Below are 18,212 nucleotides of genomic sequence, written 5' to 3' on the forward strand. Positions count from 1 at the left end.
TTCACCACCTACATCTCCTTGGCAACAGTGGAATCATTTAGCTTGCATCTCAATTAGATAATTTTGACCTCCTTGCCTTCATTCGCAATGATCTGTAAACACATGATAGATTAAGATAATGAGGTGGATTCCTACTGTGAATTTGTTTTCACCAATCTAGGTCTTCCACATCAGTGCATCTGAAGGTAAAGAAACGAGAGGCCACTCGACATGTGAGATGCAGTTATTTTCATAGATGGCTTCCTCTCTTGTAAAGACTAGTTTCAAGCGCCATCTAGGGGTGATAAAAATGGTTGCTTGAAAGTGACCTCTACTGTATGTCAAGATTAAAATGAACAATATGTAAAGATATAACAGAGATGAATAGATCTTAATGGTTTATTAGAATAAGAAAGAATATATTGACAGGGGTCTCCATATTGACTGACTGCTTTATACTCTCACATGAAGTGTTTCGTGTGTGTCAGTGTTGGGCTCAATTCGAGTTGACGGCAGTCAATTCAGGAAGTGATTTGAATTTACAGTGGCAATTCAGTCTCCTTTTCACTTCAGTAAACACCGGATTTACTTAACAAAAGTAACATCTAAATAGGTGGTACAGGTATGTCATGATATAGCACAAGTGGGCGGGGGGGGGGGGCTTTCCTGTTTTGTTCTCTATTGTTTTTTTCTTTGCTCATCTATCATTCCTCAAGCAAGAGGGGAGGCCGATGACATCACAGATTCCCAACAGACCAACTCTTTGAACGGCCTACTCCTTGACCGCCTTTAATTTGAATTGTGTGTGTGTGTGTGTCTGTGTGTGTGCGCACAGCCGTAAGTCACAAGTCAACTGGATACCTTTTTTAATTCAGCTCAGCAGGACAAGCCTGCGATTCTACTCTTTAGAAAGAAAACAGCTAGCCTCAGTATTTAGTCAAAGATAAATACCGTACTGAGTGTATTTACAGCTCATTCACAACATAGTCAATAAAAACTCACCCGTCAAAGAGAACGCCCATGTCAAGTAAGAAGACAAGAATCATTCAAACCAAATGGGGAAGATACATTCAAATCAATTATTTACAAGGATATGCATTAGATACAGTACAACACCTTTTCAAATAAGACAAATAAAAGTTGTGCTTTTCCATGAATGTATTAGTACTGCACAGTTTTATGAGCAAATTAGTATATATATTCATTCAGGAAGTAGCCTTTGACTTGAAGGTTCCACAGTATGGCTGTTTGTTGGTGTGGGTGAAAACAATCAATACAATGCTAGCATATTTCAGTAACTACTGAACCAAATTCTGGTTTATAAACAGATGTTCAGTGTTACCAGCATTTGAAATGGATATGTCTAAAATGCACGAGAGCAGCAAAGGCAAAATAATTATGAAAGAAAACAAACATTCAGTAGGCTATCTGAAGGCGACATTGTGAAGTTCCTCATCATTGCACACAGGAAGTAACACTGTACACACTTGAACAAATTATACAACATCACAGTATCAAATATATAAGGTATAAAAATGAATTGACATGGTTTTTATGGCACTTGAAAATGTTTCCTTTTTGTTTCAGTTGTCACGTGATATGTCACCCAAAAGTACAGTTCAGAATATTGGCACACACTGTATTGACACAGAGGGAGAAAAGACATCGGCATGGTGTTTATGAGTGTGTTTGTTACTGCGGCTGCATCTCAAACAACACCATATTTCCCATTCAGTGCAATACATTTGACCACTATATGGACAATAGGGTGTGATTTGAGTCATGACCTGTCTGAGTGCTGTCATCATTGTGCTCCTCCAATGGTAACACAGACATCTGGGGTTGAGTTTCAAGTGTCTTTATATACAAGTCATTGCTGCTCAGGTTCACAACAGAATTGAACAAAACGTTTTTCTGAATGTGACTGGAGCTGTGTCTCTGACGACTTGAGAATGGCAGATCCTATCGTCTTTCTTGTCTCCGTGTTGCCTCTCTCTTTCTCACTCTGCCTTTCTACGTATCTCTGTCTTATCCCTCCCTCTCCCCATGTCCGCTTAACGTCATGGCAAGTCTTTTATTAGACACTTTGATGGGTAGAATATATGGTGCCATTTGAGTTCTATGAAAATAACCATTAACGTTGATGAGTAAGCGGCAGGACAGTTGTTTAATCACAACAACAGTGACTGTCATACACACGCATAGCCAGTGCACCTCCACATACAGACACAGGGTGCAGGATGCACACACACACACACACACACACTAAAATGATTTGCCATTAAAACATTGAGTGGAAGGGGTTGATGGATGGATGAAATGGCGTCATTAGAGAGAACGCCTGGTTGGCAGAAATAGTGCTGACATTCCAGTCCGACTCTCCTCCTTTCCCGTAACTCAGTAAAAGTGGGTTATAGTCCCATGGTTCCAGTGAGGCAGGTTAGGAGCAGTACAGTACGGCCCCTCTCACCTCACATACACTGGGAATATATGGCCCCCTGACCAGACTTATTAAAACTGAGCTGTAAATCTCTCTCTCTCTGTGTGTGTGTGTGTTTGTGTCAGGAGGCTGCTGGAGGGCAGGCTATTAAATCTTTATTGCCGCTTCCTTTCGACACTCTTCATCAGGCATTCTCTTCACGTTCAGAGTCAGAGTCAGAATGACCTCAGTGTTTTCCTGCACACTGAAGCTGAACAGTGTCTGTTTCATTCACCTTCAGCAAGATTCTTCAAAGTAATATCTTTCTAATTCATGTGTGACTGCCACTCAGTCTGTACTGGAAGGTGGACAGAGTGCATTGTGTAGGAATGAAGTCTCCTAGGTCTCGTCTTCTGACACCTGATAGTGGCCATGTTGCTTGGTAGTCGCTTTTGGCTTGTTTGAAGCACAGGTAAGGCTGTCGGCAAGTGTCTGTCTCTGGGTCTCTTTGCATGTAGCTTCCTGCTTATGGTTCTCTCTCAGCATGTTTTCTTTGTAAGAATTCCACTGTCTAGCAAACTCTCCCTTCCACTCTCTTTTTCCCTCTTTCTCACCTCTCTTTCAATCCCTCACTCTCGCTCTCCTTTCTCTCTTTCTCGCCTCCTCCCCTCTCTTTCCTCCTTTCTCACCTCTCTTTCAATCCCTATCTCTCACTCTCCATTCTCTCTTTCTCGCCTCCTCCCCTCTTTAAGCAGCTTGAGTAGATAGGCAGACACAACAACAACCTCATTTTCTCTGGCTAATCACAGCCAAGCAGGATCTGAGTGACAGCAGTAGTAACCAGTCACAGATAGAACAGCCTCAGGAGTCCCCCAGTGAGATACAGAGATATCAGGAGGACTGAATGACAATGAGGGACAGAGACAGAGAGAGAAAGAAAGAGAGAGGGAGGGAGAGAAAAGGTAGAACAGAGAGAAGGAGAGAGATGTAGAAAGAGACTGATATGGTCTTAAGCAGTGGCCGGGGTCCTTCCCTGCTTTTCACTCTCTTTATCACTGGCCGTTGTGAGTCCTCTCATTGGAACTCTTCTTACTCAGCAGCTGGCTGAGATCCACCAGCTCCCCCAGCTCTCCTCTCCCCAGTTCCCCTCTCAGCTGGGCCCTGCCCGGCCCGGGGGTGTGGTGCTGGGCCACATACTGCTGGCCGTTGGGGGTCGGCATGGAGGATGGAGGTGCGGGGACCATGCCCTGGCTGCTGAGGATGTAGCCTTCCTGGGGAGGCCAGCGGAGAGGCAGGGGCTCCCCAAACTCCATGTGGGCGCTGGGGGCTGACACCACCCTCCTCCTATTCGGGGAGTCCTGGGGGGTCATGGGGTACACGTACTCCCCTGCCGACTTGCGAAGTGCCGACTTTGGGGTCCCACTCCTCCCCTTCTCCCCCCAGGGCTTGCTGAGGCACACGTAGTGCTGGCGAGGCGTCTCCCCTTCTCTTCCTCGCTCCTCACCCCCATGTCTCCCACCTCCTCCACCCTGGAAGAGTCTGGTGGTCAGGTAGACAGCAGTGGACGGGTGTGGGGGGCAAGGGAGAGGGCAGGGGGATGCCAGCCCCATGGTGCTCCCTCCCAGGTAGGTCTGGCTGTTGTCCCACCCCCCTGATCCAGAATCGGAAAGCCTGAGCCCGCGTCTCTTCTGCTGGGGCGTGTGCTCTGGCGTGGGCAAGAACCCTGGGTCCAGCTCCCCTGACTTCACCCAACCGTTGGGCATCACAAACAGAGTCTCCCCGCCCTGAGAACAAGGTCTATCCCCTCCTCCCTGACGGGTCACACTAAGGACAGATCCTCCCATCCCTCCTCCTGACGTCAACATCCCCCTCTCCCGGCGCTGGATGCTGGACTGGCTGGAGTTGCTAGCGTGGCGTCGGTTGCTGGGCTTATGGGCCATGATCCAGCAGACGGCCAGGCCTGATAGCATCGCCCCGATGGTGAAGGCCGAGATTGCAGACGCCACCAGCAGGTTGAGGGAGACGAGACTCTCCGGCTCGACCAGCAGACTCTGCTGTATGACACCTGAAGGGGAGAGGGGAGATGAAAGGAATCATAAGGTTAATGGCAAGAGAGAAGATAAAATCCACTTAACGTTACAGCATGAACAGGGTCTCACTCTACAGTCCTTCAGTCTCCTCTACTTTTTAATTTCTATTCTCCTTCATGACCCTCTCCATGCTTTCGTTATTGTCACGTTTAGATCTAAACATGATTTGCCAGATCTCAAAGATGATATTGCTATATTTTATTATCCAAGAGCATAATCTTATTCTGTGTTACAGTAATCTATCATAACATTGTAAAATTTCAGAAGATAGGCATCTCCTTATCCTTTTTGGTGCTTTCTCCAGCACATCCTTGGGGTTCTGCTGGCTGGGCTGAAAGCTGCACTTGTCATCAGTAAGAAGGGAAAACACTAAAACAGACTCCGCTCAAAATTTCCATTCTGTGTTCAGGATGGATCTGGGCTGGCCAGTGAGTTTCTCCCTAAAATACATCATTTATTTTGGTAAATATTTCCACCGCTCTAATCACTCCCATCTGAACAGACACAGCAGATGTCTGCCAGGCCCTGGACCCATAGTTCTGGGTGTGGCCTCATGCTTTCACCACTCTCTATGGAACAGGCTAACTGCAATAAACTGGCCTATATCTGAGTTAGAAAAAAAAAGTTCTGGAACTAGAGGAGGTCAGGTTCTAGAGAGTGACATACAGTGCATTCTGAAAGTAAATCAGACCCTTTGCCTTTTCCACATGTTACGTTACAGCCTTATACTAAATTAAATTAAATAGTTCCCCCCCCCTCATCAATCTATACACAATACCCCATAATGACAAAGCAAAATAGGCTTTTAGAAATGTTTGCAAATGTATTAAAAATAAAGAAATGTAATATAACATTAACATAAATATTCAGACCCTTTACTCAGTACTTTGTTGAGACATCCTGATTGACACCAAGACAGATTTGAGATGTGTTTGTTTATAGAAGACGTTATCTTATGCCCTGCCAGAATCTCAGCTTTGAGCACCACAACGTTTTGCATACTGAGTTGGGTCCTCATTTTTCTTTTGTACATGTTTTTGTGGCAAAAGTATTTGTCAAACTGTAGCAGACAGTCGTTGACAACTGAACACTCAGAATATGGCTTAGTCCTGTGGGATTGTGGGGTTGTGAACCAGAAGGCTTTACTTCACTGATCAAGACATTCACTCCTCTCTCAAACAATCAACATGCATTTATTGAAGCCAGCAACCAATTAAAAGCAGTCATACTGGGAGGCTTCTGAAGGACCCTGATCTGAGGAGCGGGAAATCAAAGCCCTGACATTTCACACTAGCTAATCACCTTGTTGACAGACTACAAATGACAGTCTTCTTCCGTCACCACTGTAAATGCAAGTACGATACACACATAAACAGAAACATACAATGCACAGTATATGAACTGCAGAATCATTGTGATGTTATGTACACTTGGGTTGTGATTGAGATTTTAACTGAGTCCATGACAAACAAAAATTATACTTTGTATTAACATACACTTGAATTGCATTGATGTCTATGTAGCAAACGCTTGTAATGCATGATTGAGCCACTAGGCGGGGCAGGCATTAAGTGAAAGAAAGAACCGTTTCTACCCACAGAGCTGCAGGGCTAAAGACAAAGTACTTACCACCACAGTCTCCAAGATGGGAGAAGTTGCCATACTCAATGTCTTGCTGAAAAGGCAGCCTGCAATAGGACATAGATGATAGATTAACCGATTACACAACACATCAACATCAACATCAAAAGGTAATAATAGATTAATACACTATTAACTGATTCATCTGATCCTAGATCTGTGTCTACATGAGCAGCTGTCTCACCGTGTGCCTGGTCTGAGGAAGGAGCAGGTGCTGCCTCTGGTCCAGCCACAGTAGGGATCTCTGGAAGTCAGACAGCTCCTAAATACACACACATGGAGATCTGATCAGCCTGATGGAGATGGCGTGTGTGTGTGTGTGTGTGTGTGTGTTAGATTACGATAAGGGTTAAGGCTGTGATTAGGGTTACGGTTTAACTGGGATGTAGATATAAAGCTATGGTTAAGGTTAGGGTAGTTGTTGAGGCTAGAGTTGAACCGAGAAGTGGACTTAGGGTTATGACTAGGATTAGGGTTGATCAAGCTAGGGTTAGGGTTATTTATGGCTAGGGTTAGGGTTGATCCAGGTTGTGAACATCAAGCTAGGGTTAGGGTTATTTATGGCTAGGGTTAGGGTAGCCAAAACCATAAACAAAACCCTGTGTGAGTGAATGTGTGTGTGTTTGTGAATGTGTGTGTGTGTTACTCACTTCATGCAGCGTGAGTGTAAGTGGCAGCGTGCTGTGGGTAGTCTGACCAGACAGGAAGGGAAGGCCAGCAGTAGAGTGTGACTGGGACGATCCAAGGACAGAGACAACAACTGTCTGGCCTGGACAGAGTCCTCTCCACACCTGGAGACAGAGACAGGGAAAGAAAGAGAGCGAGAGAGGGAGAGACAAAGATGCATCTTTATAGTATTTTCATTCATTTCTATTGTCACAGCAGAGAAAAATAGGGATTCACATTAGGGTGATCGCTGCCTTTGAAAACAGAGAGGTTTTAAAAAACAATGGCGCAACAAGTGTAGTGACTTAAACAGCTAATCTCCACAATAATGAGCTGACAAAACACAGGACTGCAGCGAGAACAAGGGATTGTGGCCAAACTCCCTTCCTGTACTCACTTCTCAGGGTTGAAGCCCTCCACCTCCTCCAGAAACACACTGCTGTGTGTGGGAGAGTTGTCTCCACTCGGGACAATGAGGAATTTGAGGACGGTCCCTCGCGTGGAGCCCAGAAACAATACTGTACGGTTTCTATGGGGACCAGCTTCTGTGTCCACCACCATGGCTGTCAACTGGTACCTGGGGAGAGGGATGGAGGGGGAGAATAGAGGGAAGGGGGGGGGGTGAGAAGGGAGAGGGAGCGAGGAAGATGGTGAGCTCAATTTCAGGACACTTGAGGTATACAATGTAAGGCAAATATGGATTTCAGTGAAAAGTCAGTGGTAACCATGGATATCCTTAGTCATACCTGCCCATAGTCTTGACAACCCATGGTCTGTGCCCCACCAGGGGTATGGTCTCATCCATCAGGGGATGAGTCTTCACAAAGTTCAACACCTCATCTGGCAGAGTTTTAGACGAGCTGAACTGAGATCCCTGCACCGCACAGCCACCCGGCCTACAGAGAGAGAACAGGGTCAAAATAAGGCATAATAATATGATAGAACATCGCATTACAATACTTCACAAAGATCAATATGAGTTATGGTTGAAAGAACCTGGGTTTGGGCACGAGCTCATCAGATACAGGTGTCCAGATGGATTCTGGAGATTTCTGCTCCTTGAATCTTCCCTCAAACACCCTAGCCAACTGCTGCATGTCAAACACACAGACTGCAGACCCAGGGATACTGTCAGAGACAGGGAGAGAGAAGGACGGGAGGTGGGGCAGAAAGGATTAGATATGGATCAGATATATGACGTGTGCCTGTGTGTGTTCATGTGTTCGTGCATGTGGGTCTTTCTAAAAAAACAGGGTACCAGTGAGGGTTTCATAAGCTGGACAACTTGTTACTACAGAAGTCCAGAGAGGACATATTAATAAAATCAAATTCATCTCTCGTTATGTCGAGATCAGATTTATCTCTTGATCAGATGTATCTCTTGATCACTACACAATAAAAGTTGTTCCGTCAAGATCACAAGATAATCAAAAGTACCACGCATCATCCATTCATTTGTTCAGATGCACGATAATGACCTCATCAAGGAGCCCTGTTGCTACATTGCATGCAATGTTCTCATGGGGCATTTAAGCCCTGAATGATGCCTGACAGGCATCTCTGTCTCCCAGGCCATGTGCCGTCTCCAAGACCACAGCCAAACGCATGCAAGGAACAACGCAGCTAAGTTGGCTAGTATTGTGAGCTAGCTAGTTAGCTAGGTAGTCTTGAATTTGGTACTCGGAAATTCAAGTATTGGAATTGGCCAAGCGTGAAATTCAGACCTTTTGGTACTCAAAAAGGTCTGTAATTATTGTAGCCAATATATTAATGATCTTGCTCCCTTATACTTCTCATTATAACAACAGCGATGGTGAGATTCATGGTACCGCTATTCATGGTTTTATTATGTGTGCCTGCATCGGCCACATAGGCTACAGAAAACTGGCCATGCACGCGTTACATTTATTTAGTCAGGCAAGTCCACATTATTCTCACATATTTTAGAATGTAACAATAATTTGAATATCAATACATCGGCAAGTGTCACATTCTGACCTTAGTTCCTTTGTGATGTCTTTGTTTTAGTATGGTCAGTGCGTGAGTTGGCGTGGGCATTCTATGTGTTGTTCTAGTTTTGGTTTTCTATGTGTTTGGCCTGGTATGGTTCTCAATCAGAGGCAGTGTTGGTCTCTGATGGAGAACCATGGTTCTCTGTTTAATGACAGAGCTGCAGCTTTTTGTGTCTTTGTTTGATAGTGTTCAGTTTAAATAAATAACATGGACAAGTACCACGCTGCGCTTTGGTCCTCACCTTCTACCACCGACGACCGTTACAGAATCACCCCCCAAAAAAGGACCAAGCAGCGTGGTATCGGACAGCAGAAGAAATCTCTGGACTCATGGACATGGGAGGAGATTCTGGATGGAGAAGGACCCTGGGCACAGGCTGGGGAATATCGCCGCCCCAAGGCAGAGCTGGAGGCAGCGAAAGCTGAGCGGCGGTGGTATGAGGAGACAGCATGGCAGCGTGGCTGGGACGAGAGGCAGCCCCCAAAATAGGGGGGCACACGGGGAGTGTGGCTAAGTCAGTTAAGAGACCTGAGCCAACTTCCCGTGCTTACCGTGGAGAGAGGTGGACCGGGCAGGCACCGTGTTATGCTGTGAGGCGCACGGTGTCCCCAGGCATAGCCGTGCGCCTTGTATCGGCTGGGCTAGAGTGGGCATCGAGCTAGGTGCCATGAAGCCGGCTCAACGCATCTGGTCTCTAGTGCGTCTCCTTGGGCCAGGGTACATGGCGCCAGCCCTACGCACGGTGTCCCCGGTTCGCCAGCACAGCCCAGTGCGGTCTGTTCCACCTCGCCGCACTGGCCTGGCGACGGGAAGTATCCAGCCAGGTAGGGTTGTGCAGGTTGCTTGAGACCTCCAGTGCGCCTCCATGGTCTGGTCTATCCGGTGCCTCCTCCACGCACCAGGCTTCCGGAAGCAGGCAAAGACTATGGTGGAGTGGGGTCCACGTCTTGCGCCAGAGCTGCTACCGCGGACAGACGCCCACCCAGACCCTCCCCTATAGGTTCAGGTTTTTAGGCCGGAGTCTGCACCTTTGGGCGGGGTACTGTCACGTTCTGACCTTAGTTCCTTTGTGATGTCTTTGTTTTAGTATGGTCAGGGTGTGAGTTGGGGTGGGCATTCTGTGTTATTCTAGTTTTGGTTTTCTATGTGTTTGGCCTGGTATGGTTCTCAATCAGAGGCAGCTGTCAATCGTTGTCTCTGAATGAGAACCATACTTAGGTAGCCTGTTTTTCCCACTTGGGATAGTTTGTAGATAGTTTTCTGTTTTGTGTTTGCACCTTACAGGACTGTTTCGTTCACTCTCTTTGTTGTTTTGTTATTCAGTGTTCAGTTGATTTATTAAATATTATCATGGACACATACAACGCTGCGCATTGGTTCGATCTTGACTACTCTTCCTCAGATGACGAGGAGAACCGTTACAGCAAGGTTTTGTTACACTTTTTGCATGCTTTTTTTGGGGGGCGGGGGTCTATATTAGGCCCTATACAGTATGTACAGTTATATACATCATACAATTGAGGTCCTTGAAAATTACAGTTAAGTGCTTGAAAAGTCCCTTAAAACCTGTTACAGCTAGATGTTCCGCTAGCAGAACCCCTCGACAACATCCGGTGAAGTGGCAGAGTGCCAAATTCAAATGAAATTACTATAAATATTCAACTTTCATGAAATCACACACGTAATACACCAAATTAAAGCTACACATGTTGTTAATCCAGCCAATGTGTCAGATTTCAAAAAAGGCTTTACGGCAAAAGCAAACCATGCGATTATCTGAGGACAGCACCCCATCAAACACATTTCATATTTCATCCGGCCAGGCGTGACACAAAACTCAGAAATAACGATATAATTCATGCCTTACCTTTGAAGAACTCCTTTTGCTGGCACTCAAATGTCCCATAAACATCACAAACATCACACATCCTTTTGTTCGATAAATTCCGTCGTTATATCTCCAAAATGTCCATTTATTTGGAGCGTTTGATCCAGAAAAACACTGGTTCTAACTCGCTCAACATGACAAAATATCTAGTAAATTACCTGTAAACTTGTTCTAAAAATTTCAAACAACTTTCCTAATACAACTTTAGGTATATTTTTTACGTAAATAATCAATACAATTTCAGACGGGATAAACTGTGTTCATACCGGACGAAAACAAAGTGGAGCGAGCATTCAGGTTGGGCGCCCCAACCACAACAGTACACTAGACTCGACCCTCGTTCTGATCAGCCTTATTTCTTCATTACTCAAAGGAAAAACATCAACCAATTTCTAAAGACTGTTTATCTAGTGGAAGCGATAGGAACTGCAAGCAAGTGCCACAGAAATCTAGATCCACATAGAAATCCCATTGAAAAGAGAGTGATCTCAATTTATTTTTCCTGGATGGATTTTTCTCAGGTTTTGCCTGCCATATCAGTTCTGTTATACACACAGACATTATTTTAACAGTTTTAACAACTAGATTTAATTTGGGCACACTTTTCATCCGGACCGTGAAAATACTGCCCCCTAGCCCGAAGAGGTTTTTAAAGTCCTTGAATTTGACTATCAATATCTTTATGAACTCTGCTTAAAGGATGTCCTAGGCTTAAGTTGTTGTATAGGTAGAATTATGGGCCAATTTGCATATACAGTGCCTTTGGGAAAGTATTCAGACCCCTTATTCTTCCATATTTTGTAACAGCCTTATTCTAAAATGTACAAAATTTCCATCAATCTGTAACATCAATCTATCAATCTTTTTTTCCCCTATTATGTTGACTGTACATTTGTTTTTTCCATGTGTATCTCTGTGTTGTTGTTTGTGTCGCACTGCTTTGCTTAATCTTCGCCAGGTCGCAGTTGTAAATAAGAACTTGTTCTCAACTGGCCTACCTGTTAAAATAAAGGTGAAATCATTTTTTTTAAATACACACAATACCCCCCCCCAATTTTTTTTAATGAATTTGTGAATTTATGAAAATACAAAAATGAAATATTCTATTTACATACAGTTGAAGTCGGAAGATTATATACACATTAGCCAAATACATTTAAACTCAGTATTTCACAATTCCTGACATTTAATCCTAGTAAAAAAATTCCCTGTCTTAGGTCAGTTAGGATCACCACTTTATTTTAAGAATGTGAAATGTCAGAATAATAGTTGAGAGAATGATTTATTTCAGCTTTTATTTCTTTCATCACATTCCCAGTGGGTCAGAAGTTTACATGCACTCAATTAGTATTTGGTAGCATTGCCTTTAAATCGTTTAACTTGGGTCAACCATTTTGAGTAGCCTTCCACAAGCTTCACACAATAAGTTGGATGAATTTTGGCCCATTCCTCCTGACAGAGCTGGTGTAAATGAGTCAGGTTTGTAGGCCTCCTTGCTCGCACATGCATTTTCAGTTCTGCCCACAAATGTTCTATAGGATTCAGGTCAGGGCCTTGTAATGGCCACTCCAATACCTTGACTTTGAGGTCCTAAAGCCATTTTGCCACAACTTTGGAAGTATGCTTGGGGTCATTGTCCATTTGGAAGACCCATTTTCAACCAAGCATTAACTTCCTGACTGATGTCTTGAGATGTTGTTTCAATATATCCACATAATTTTCCTGCCTCATGATACCATCTATTTTGTGAAGTGCATCAGTCCCTCATGCAGCAAAGCACCCCCACAACAAGATGCTGCCACCCCCGTGCTTCACGGTTGGGATGGTGTTCTTCGGCTTGCAAGCCTCCCCTTTTCTTCCAAACATAAAGATGGTCATTATGACCAAACATTTCTATTTTTGTTTCATCAGACCAGAGGACATTTCTCCAAAAAGTACAATCTTTGTCCCCATGTGCAGTTGCAAACCGTAGTCTGGCTTTTTTATGGCGGTTTTGGAGCAGTGGCATCTTTCTTGCTGAGCGGCCTTTCAGGTTGTGTCGATATAGGACTCATTTTACTGTGGATATAGAAACTTTTGTACCTGTTTCCTCCAGCATCTTCACAAGGTCCACTGCTGTTGTTCTGGGATTGATTTTCACTTTTCGCACCAAAGTACGTTCATCTCTAGGAGACAGAACGTGTCTCATTTGTGAGCCGTATGACAGCTGCGTGTTTGTACATTGTTTGTACAGATGAACATGGTACCTTCAGGCATTTGGAAATTGCTCCCAAGGATGAACCAGACTTGAGGAGGTTTATCATTTTTTTCTTGGCTGACTTCTTTGGATTTTCCCATAATGTCAAGCAAAGAGGCAGTTAGTTTGAAGATAGGCCTTAAAATACATCCACAGGTACACCTCCAATTGACTCAAATTATGTAAATTAGCCTATCAGAAGCTTCTAAAGCCATGACATCATTTTCTGGAATTTTCCAAGTTGTTTAAAGGCACAGTCAACATAGTGTATGTAAACTTCTGACCCACGGGAATTGTGATACAATGAATTATAAGTGAAATAATCTGCCTGTAAACAATTGTTGGAAAAAAGACTTGTGTCATGCACAAAGTAGGTGACCTAACCGACCCACCAAAACTATAGTTTGTTTACAAGAAATTTGTGGAGTGATTAAAAAACTAGTTTTAATAACCCCAACCTAAGTGTATGTAAATTTCCGACTTCCAACAACTGTAAGTATTCAGACCCTTTACTCAGTACTTTGTTGAAGCACCTTTGGCAGCAATTACAGCCTAGAGTCTTCTTGGGTATGATGCTACAAGCTTGGCACACTTGTATTTGGGGAGTTTCTCTCATTGTTCTCTGCAGGTCCTCTCAAGCTTAGTCAGGTTGGATGGGGAGTGTTGCTGCAAAGCAATTTCCAGGTTTCTCCAGAGACGTTCGATCGGGTTCAAGTCCGGGCTCTGGCTGGGCCGCTCAAGGACATTCAGAGACTTGTCCCAAAGCCACTCTTGCGTTGTCTTGGCTGGGTGCTTAGGGTCATTGTCCTGTTGTAAGGTGAACCTTCACCCCAGTTTGGGCTCCTGAGTGCTCTGGAGCACGTTTTCATCAAGGATCTCTCTGTACTTTGCTCCGTTCATCTTTGCCTCGATCCTGACTGGTCTCCCAGTCCCTGCCACTGAAAAACACCATGCTTCACTGTAGGGATGGTGCAAGATTCCCTCCAGATGTGACGCTTGTCATTCAGGCCAAAGAGTTCAATTTTCATTTCATCAGACCAGAGAATCTTCTTTCTCATGGTCTGAGAGTTTTTAGGAACTTTTGGCAAACTCCAAGTGGGCTGTTCCACTCCAAGTGGGCCTTTTACTGAGTAGTGGCTTCCGTCTGGTAGAGGCTTCCGTCCACAGAGGAACTCTGGAGCTCTGTCAGAGTGACCATCGGGTTCTTGGTCACCTCCCTGACCAAGGCCTTTCTCCCCTGATTGCTCAGTTTGGCCATGCGGCCAGCTCTAGGAAGAGTCTTGGTGGTTCCATACTTCTTCCATTTAAGAATGATGGAGGCCACTGTGTTCTTGGGGACCTTCAATGCTGCAGACATGCTTTGGTATCCTTCCTCAGATCTGTTCCTCAACATAATCCTGTCTCGGAGCTCTACGGACGATTCCTTCAACCTCAAGGCTTGGTTTTTGCTCTGACTTACACTGTCAACTGTGGGACCTAATATAGACAGGTGTGCGCCTTTACAAATCATGTCCAATCAATTGAATTGACCACAGTTGGCTCCAATCAAGTTGTAGAAACATATCAAGGATAATCAATGGAAACAGGATGCACCTGAGCTCAACTTCGAGCAAAGGGTCTGAATACTTACAGTATGTAAATTAGGTATTTCTGTTTTTGTTTTTTTAGCCTTTTGTTAATCACACTATCATCTCAGATTTTCAAAATATGCGTTACAGACAACGCTAGACAAGCATTTGTGTAAGTTTATCATGGCATAATGCTATGCTAGGCTCTGCTGGCAGCAGACAACATTTTCACGAAAATAAGAAAAGCAATCAAATTTAAATCATTTACCTTTGAAGAACTTCGGATATTTTCACTCAGGAGACTCCCAGTTAGATAGCAAATGTTCCTATTTTCCCCGTTAGCTCCCGTTTGTTCATCATGCTTGGCTGAGAAATCGACCGGAAAATGCTACCACTACAACGGCAAACTTTTTCCCCAATTACCTCCATAATATCGACAGAAACACGGCATACGTTGTTTAGGATCAATCCTCAAGGTGTTTTTAACATATATATTCAATAATATATCCGTCGAGGCAATTGGTTTCTCATAAGAAGCGATTGGAAAAATGGCTACCTCAGTATTTTACGGAAGATGTTCTGCGGGAGACACCATGTGACCACTTGCTAAATATGGTCCCTTACGGCTATTCTTCAACGGAAATGCGTAAAAAGACGTCACAATGCTGTAGACACCTTGGGGAATACGTAGAAAATGTAAGCTCATTCGTAGCTCATTCACAGCCATATAAGGAGTCATTGGCATGAGGCGGTTTCAAAAAATGTGGCACTTCCTGATTGGATTTTTATCTGGGTTTCGCCTGTAACATCAGTTCTGTTGCACTCACAGACAATATATTTGCAGTTTTGGAAACGTCAGAGTGTTTTCTATCCAAAGCTGTCAATTATATGCATAGTCGAGCATCTTTTCGTGACAAAATATCTTGTTTAAATGGGAACGTTTTTCATCCAAAAATTAAAATATCACCCCCTAGTCGCAATTAACATTATGATCCCAATGTCACAGATTGGAACCATTATTTATAGAAAGATCCATGTCCATACGCGCATTCTTTTTATTTTATTTAACCAGGCAAGTATGTGTGCATGAACCTGTTGGGCGGTGTAGAGAACAGTCCCAGTATGACGTCCCTGCCGTTCATGTTGAGTATGGGGCTGGTGGCGTGGAGCAGGTTGAAGTAGAAGTGGGAGTCTCCTGGGACAGAGCAGTTCAGTCTGGCCTTCAGGAACGATGTCCACTGTTTTTCCAACACCCTCTGAGACCCACCCTGGTCCCCCTTACACACCCTCGCCACACGAGACACCATCACCTGTACACACACACACACACACACACACACACACACACACACACACACACACACACACACACACACACACACACACACACACACACACACACACACACACACACACACACACACACACACACACACACACACACACACACACACACACAGTATAAACAAGACAAACAATATAAACAAAATGGGAAGTACAAATTGCCATTTCTGTGTATGTGAGTGCATGCGTTTGTGTGTGCATAGTTGTGAATTTATGTGTGTTTGTGTTTACTGTGTACCTTCTCCAGGTGATGGAACTCCATGGCCATTTCCCTGAAGAAGAAGTAAATATGAGGCCCCCACTCGACTGCGCTCACAAAGAAGGGCTCTGAGAAAGAGTAGAGAAATGCCATTACACACACGCATACATCCCCCCTCCGCCATTACATGCATGCACGCATACATCCCCATCCTCCATGCACAGCTGTATATTTATTGCCAATACCTAATCTGACACCCCTCTGTAACAACATATGGCACTTCAGTGGGGTCAGCCATTAATAATTCATGTCCTGTCTAATTTATCATCAGTGACAAGCACAGAGCAGTTATTTACTCATTTCTGTCTCTGACCTCCAGGGCTACACGCTCTGTTTTAGTCTAATGGGATTTCATGTCCTTGATCTGTTGGTCTGGTCCTCTCTGATTTGACAGGACTGGATGAAAGCAATGAATCTAACCAGGCACTAAGCTAGCCTATCGCTTTTATCTATCCACTCTTAGGATACAAGGATTTAGGTAGGATTGGAGACCACTTTAGAGTGTTTGGGTTATCCCGCAGTGTTTATGTGATCTAAGGAAATATCGTTCCTCACCAGCGGAGATGTGTTTGACCCATTCACTCACATGCAAGTACGTCATTTCAGTGTACCTCTAAACCACTTGGAGTCGTGTTTGACGGTGCGGAGAGCAGGGCTGTCGCCTAGGCTACGATAGATCACAGCATCAATCGCCAGAAAGTCTGTTACAGTACCAGTGAAGAGACTGCCCTCTGAGAGAGATAGAGACAGAAAGACAGAGAGAGAGAGAACAACAAAAACATGCACTGTATTTACATTTACATTTAAGTCATTTAGCAGACGCTCTTATCCAGAGCGACTTATTGATCATGAACACAAGGTTAGTCAAGTCCCTTCGCACAGCTCTAGTCTCGAGACTGATTCGTCATCCGAATGCTTTCCCCTGGACATGTTACAGACCTAGTGAAAAGTGCTACGTCATTACTTTCCAATATATTGAAAGAGAGTGAAAGTAAAACAAGAAAGAGAGAAACTCCTGTACCTGCAAAAAGAGCCACGTTAGCATGTCTGGGATCATAAGGGCATCGAGCCATCCCACTGACCGTCTCTCCTACCATCTCCAGAGTGTCCCTCTGCAACACACACAATTGTACATATGTACTGTATTAACACGCACACACATGCCAATAAAGCTTCAATCAATTGAATTGAATAGACAGATACTCACAGTGTAGTTCGCACATAGAGGGTTGAAGGCGTTAGTTCCACACACAAACAGTTCTCCATGTTGGCTCAATAACACCTTGATGAAGTTACGACACTCCCCCTGCAGAGAGAGACAATAAAGGATGAGAAATGATTGGAGAGTCAGAGAGGAGAGGAAGCGTGCGTGCGTATATGTTTGGGTGTGTGCACAGCGGCGTCATCGGGCCTGGGCTTCCATGGCATTTTTAAAAATATACAGTTGAAGTCGGAAGTTTACATACACTTAGGTTGAAGTAATTAAAACTTGTTTTTCAATCACCCCACACATTTCTTGTTAACAAACTATCGTTTTGGCAAGTCGGTTAGGACATCTACTTTGTGCATGACACGTCTTTTTTCCAACAATTGTTTACAAGAAGATTATTTAACTTGTAATTCACTTTATCACAATTCCAGTGGTTCAGAAGTTTACATACACTATGTTGACTGTGCCTTTAAACAGCTTGGAAAATTCCAGAAAATGATGTCATGGCGTTAGAAGCTTCTGATAGGCTAAATGACATCATTTGAGTCAATTGGAGGTGTACCTGTGGATGTATTTCAAGGCCTACCTTCAAACTAACTGATTCTTTGCTTGACATCATGGGAAAATCCAAAAGAAATCAGCCAAGACCTCTGAAAAAAATGTGTAGACCTCCACAAGCCTGGTTCATCCTTGGGAGCAATTTCCAAACGCCTGAAGGTACCATGTTCATCTGTACAAATAATAGTACACAAGTATAAACACCATGGGACGATGCAGCCGTCATACCGCTCAGGAAGAATACACGTTCTGTCTCCTAGAGATAATGCGAAAAGTGGTGCGAAAAGTGCAGATCAATCCCAGAACAACAACAAAGGACCCTGTGAAGATGCTGGAGGAAA

General features: G+C 44.2%; 1 protein-coding gene across 1 annotated transcript; it reads right to left on the reverse strand.

Annotated features, from left to right (window-relative positions):
* Positions 1-364: 364 nt before the first annotated feature.
* On the reverse strand, positions 365-17,390 carry LOC135558939 (semaphorin-6B-like). The gene is made up of 12 exons (XM_064993174.1): positions 17,311-17,390; positions 17,125-17,215; positions 16,715-16,834; positions 16,083-16,171; positions 15,593-15,810; positions 7,792-7,923; positions 7,542-7,691; positions 7,193-7,372; positions 6,780-6,920; positions 6,314-6,391; positions 6,118-6,176; positions 365-4,463 (listed from the first exon to the last, which is right to left on the reverse strand). Exons 2-12 carry the CDS (start codon positions 17,198-17,200, stop codon positions 3,451-3,453), a joined length of 2,256 nt encoding a protein of 751 aa, XP_064849246.1. The 5' UTR covers positions 17,201-17,215; positions 17,311-17,390; the 3' UTR covers positions 365-3,450.
* Positions 17,391-18,212: the final 822 nt, after the last annotated feature.

This window comes from Oncorhynchus masou, chromosome 17, assembly GCF_036934945.1.
Source record: "Oncorhynchus masou masou isolate Uvic2021 chromosome 17, UVic_Omas_1.1, whole genome shotgun sequence".
In the NCBI taxonomy this organism is placed as follows: domain Eukaryota; kingdom Metazoa; phylum Chordata; class Actinopteri; order Salmoniformes; family Salmonidae; genus Oncorhynchus; species Oncorhynchus masou.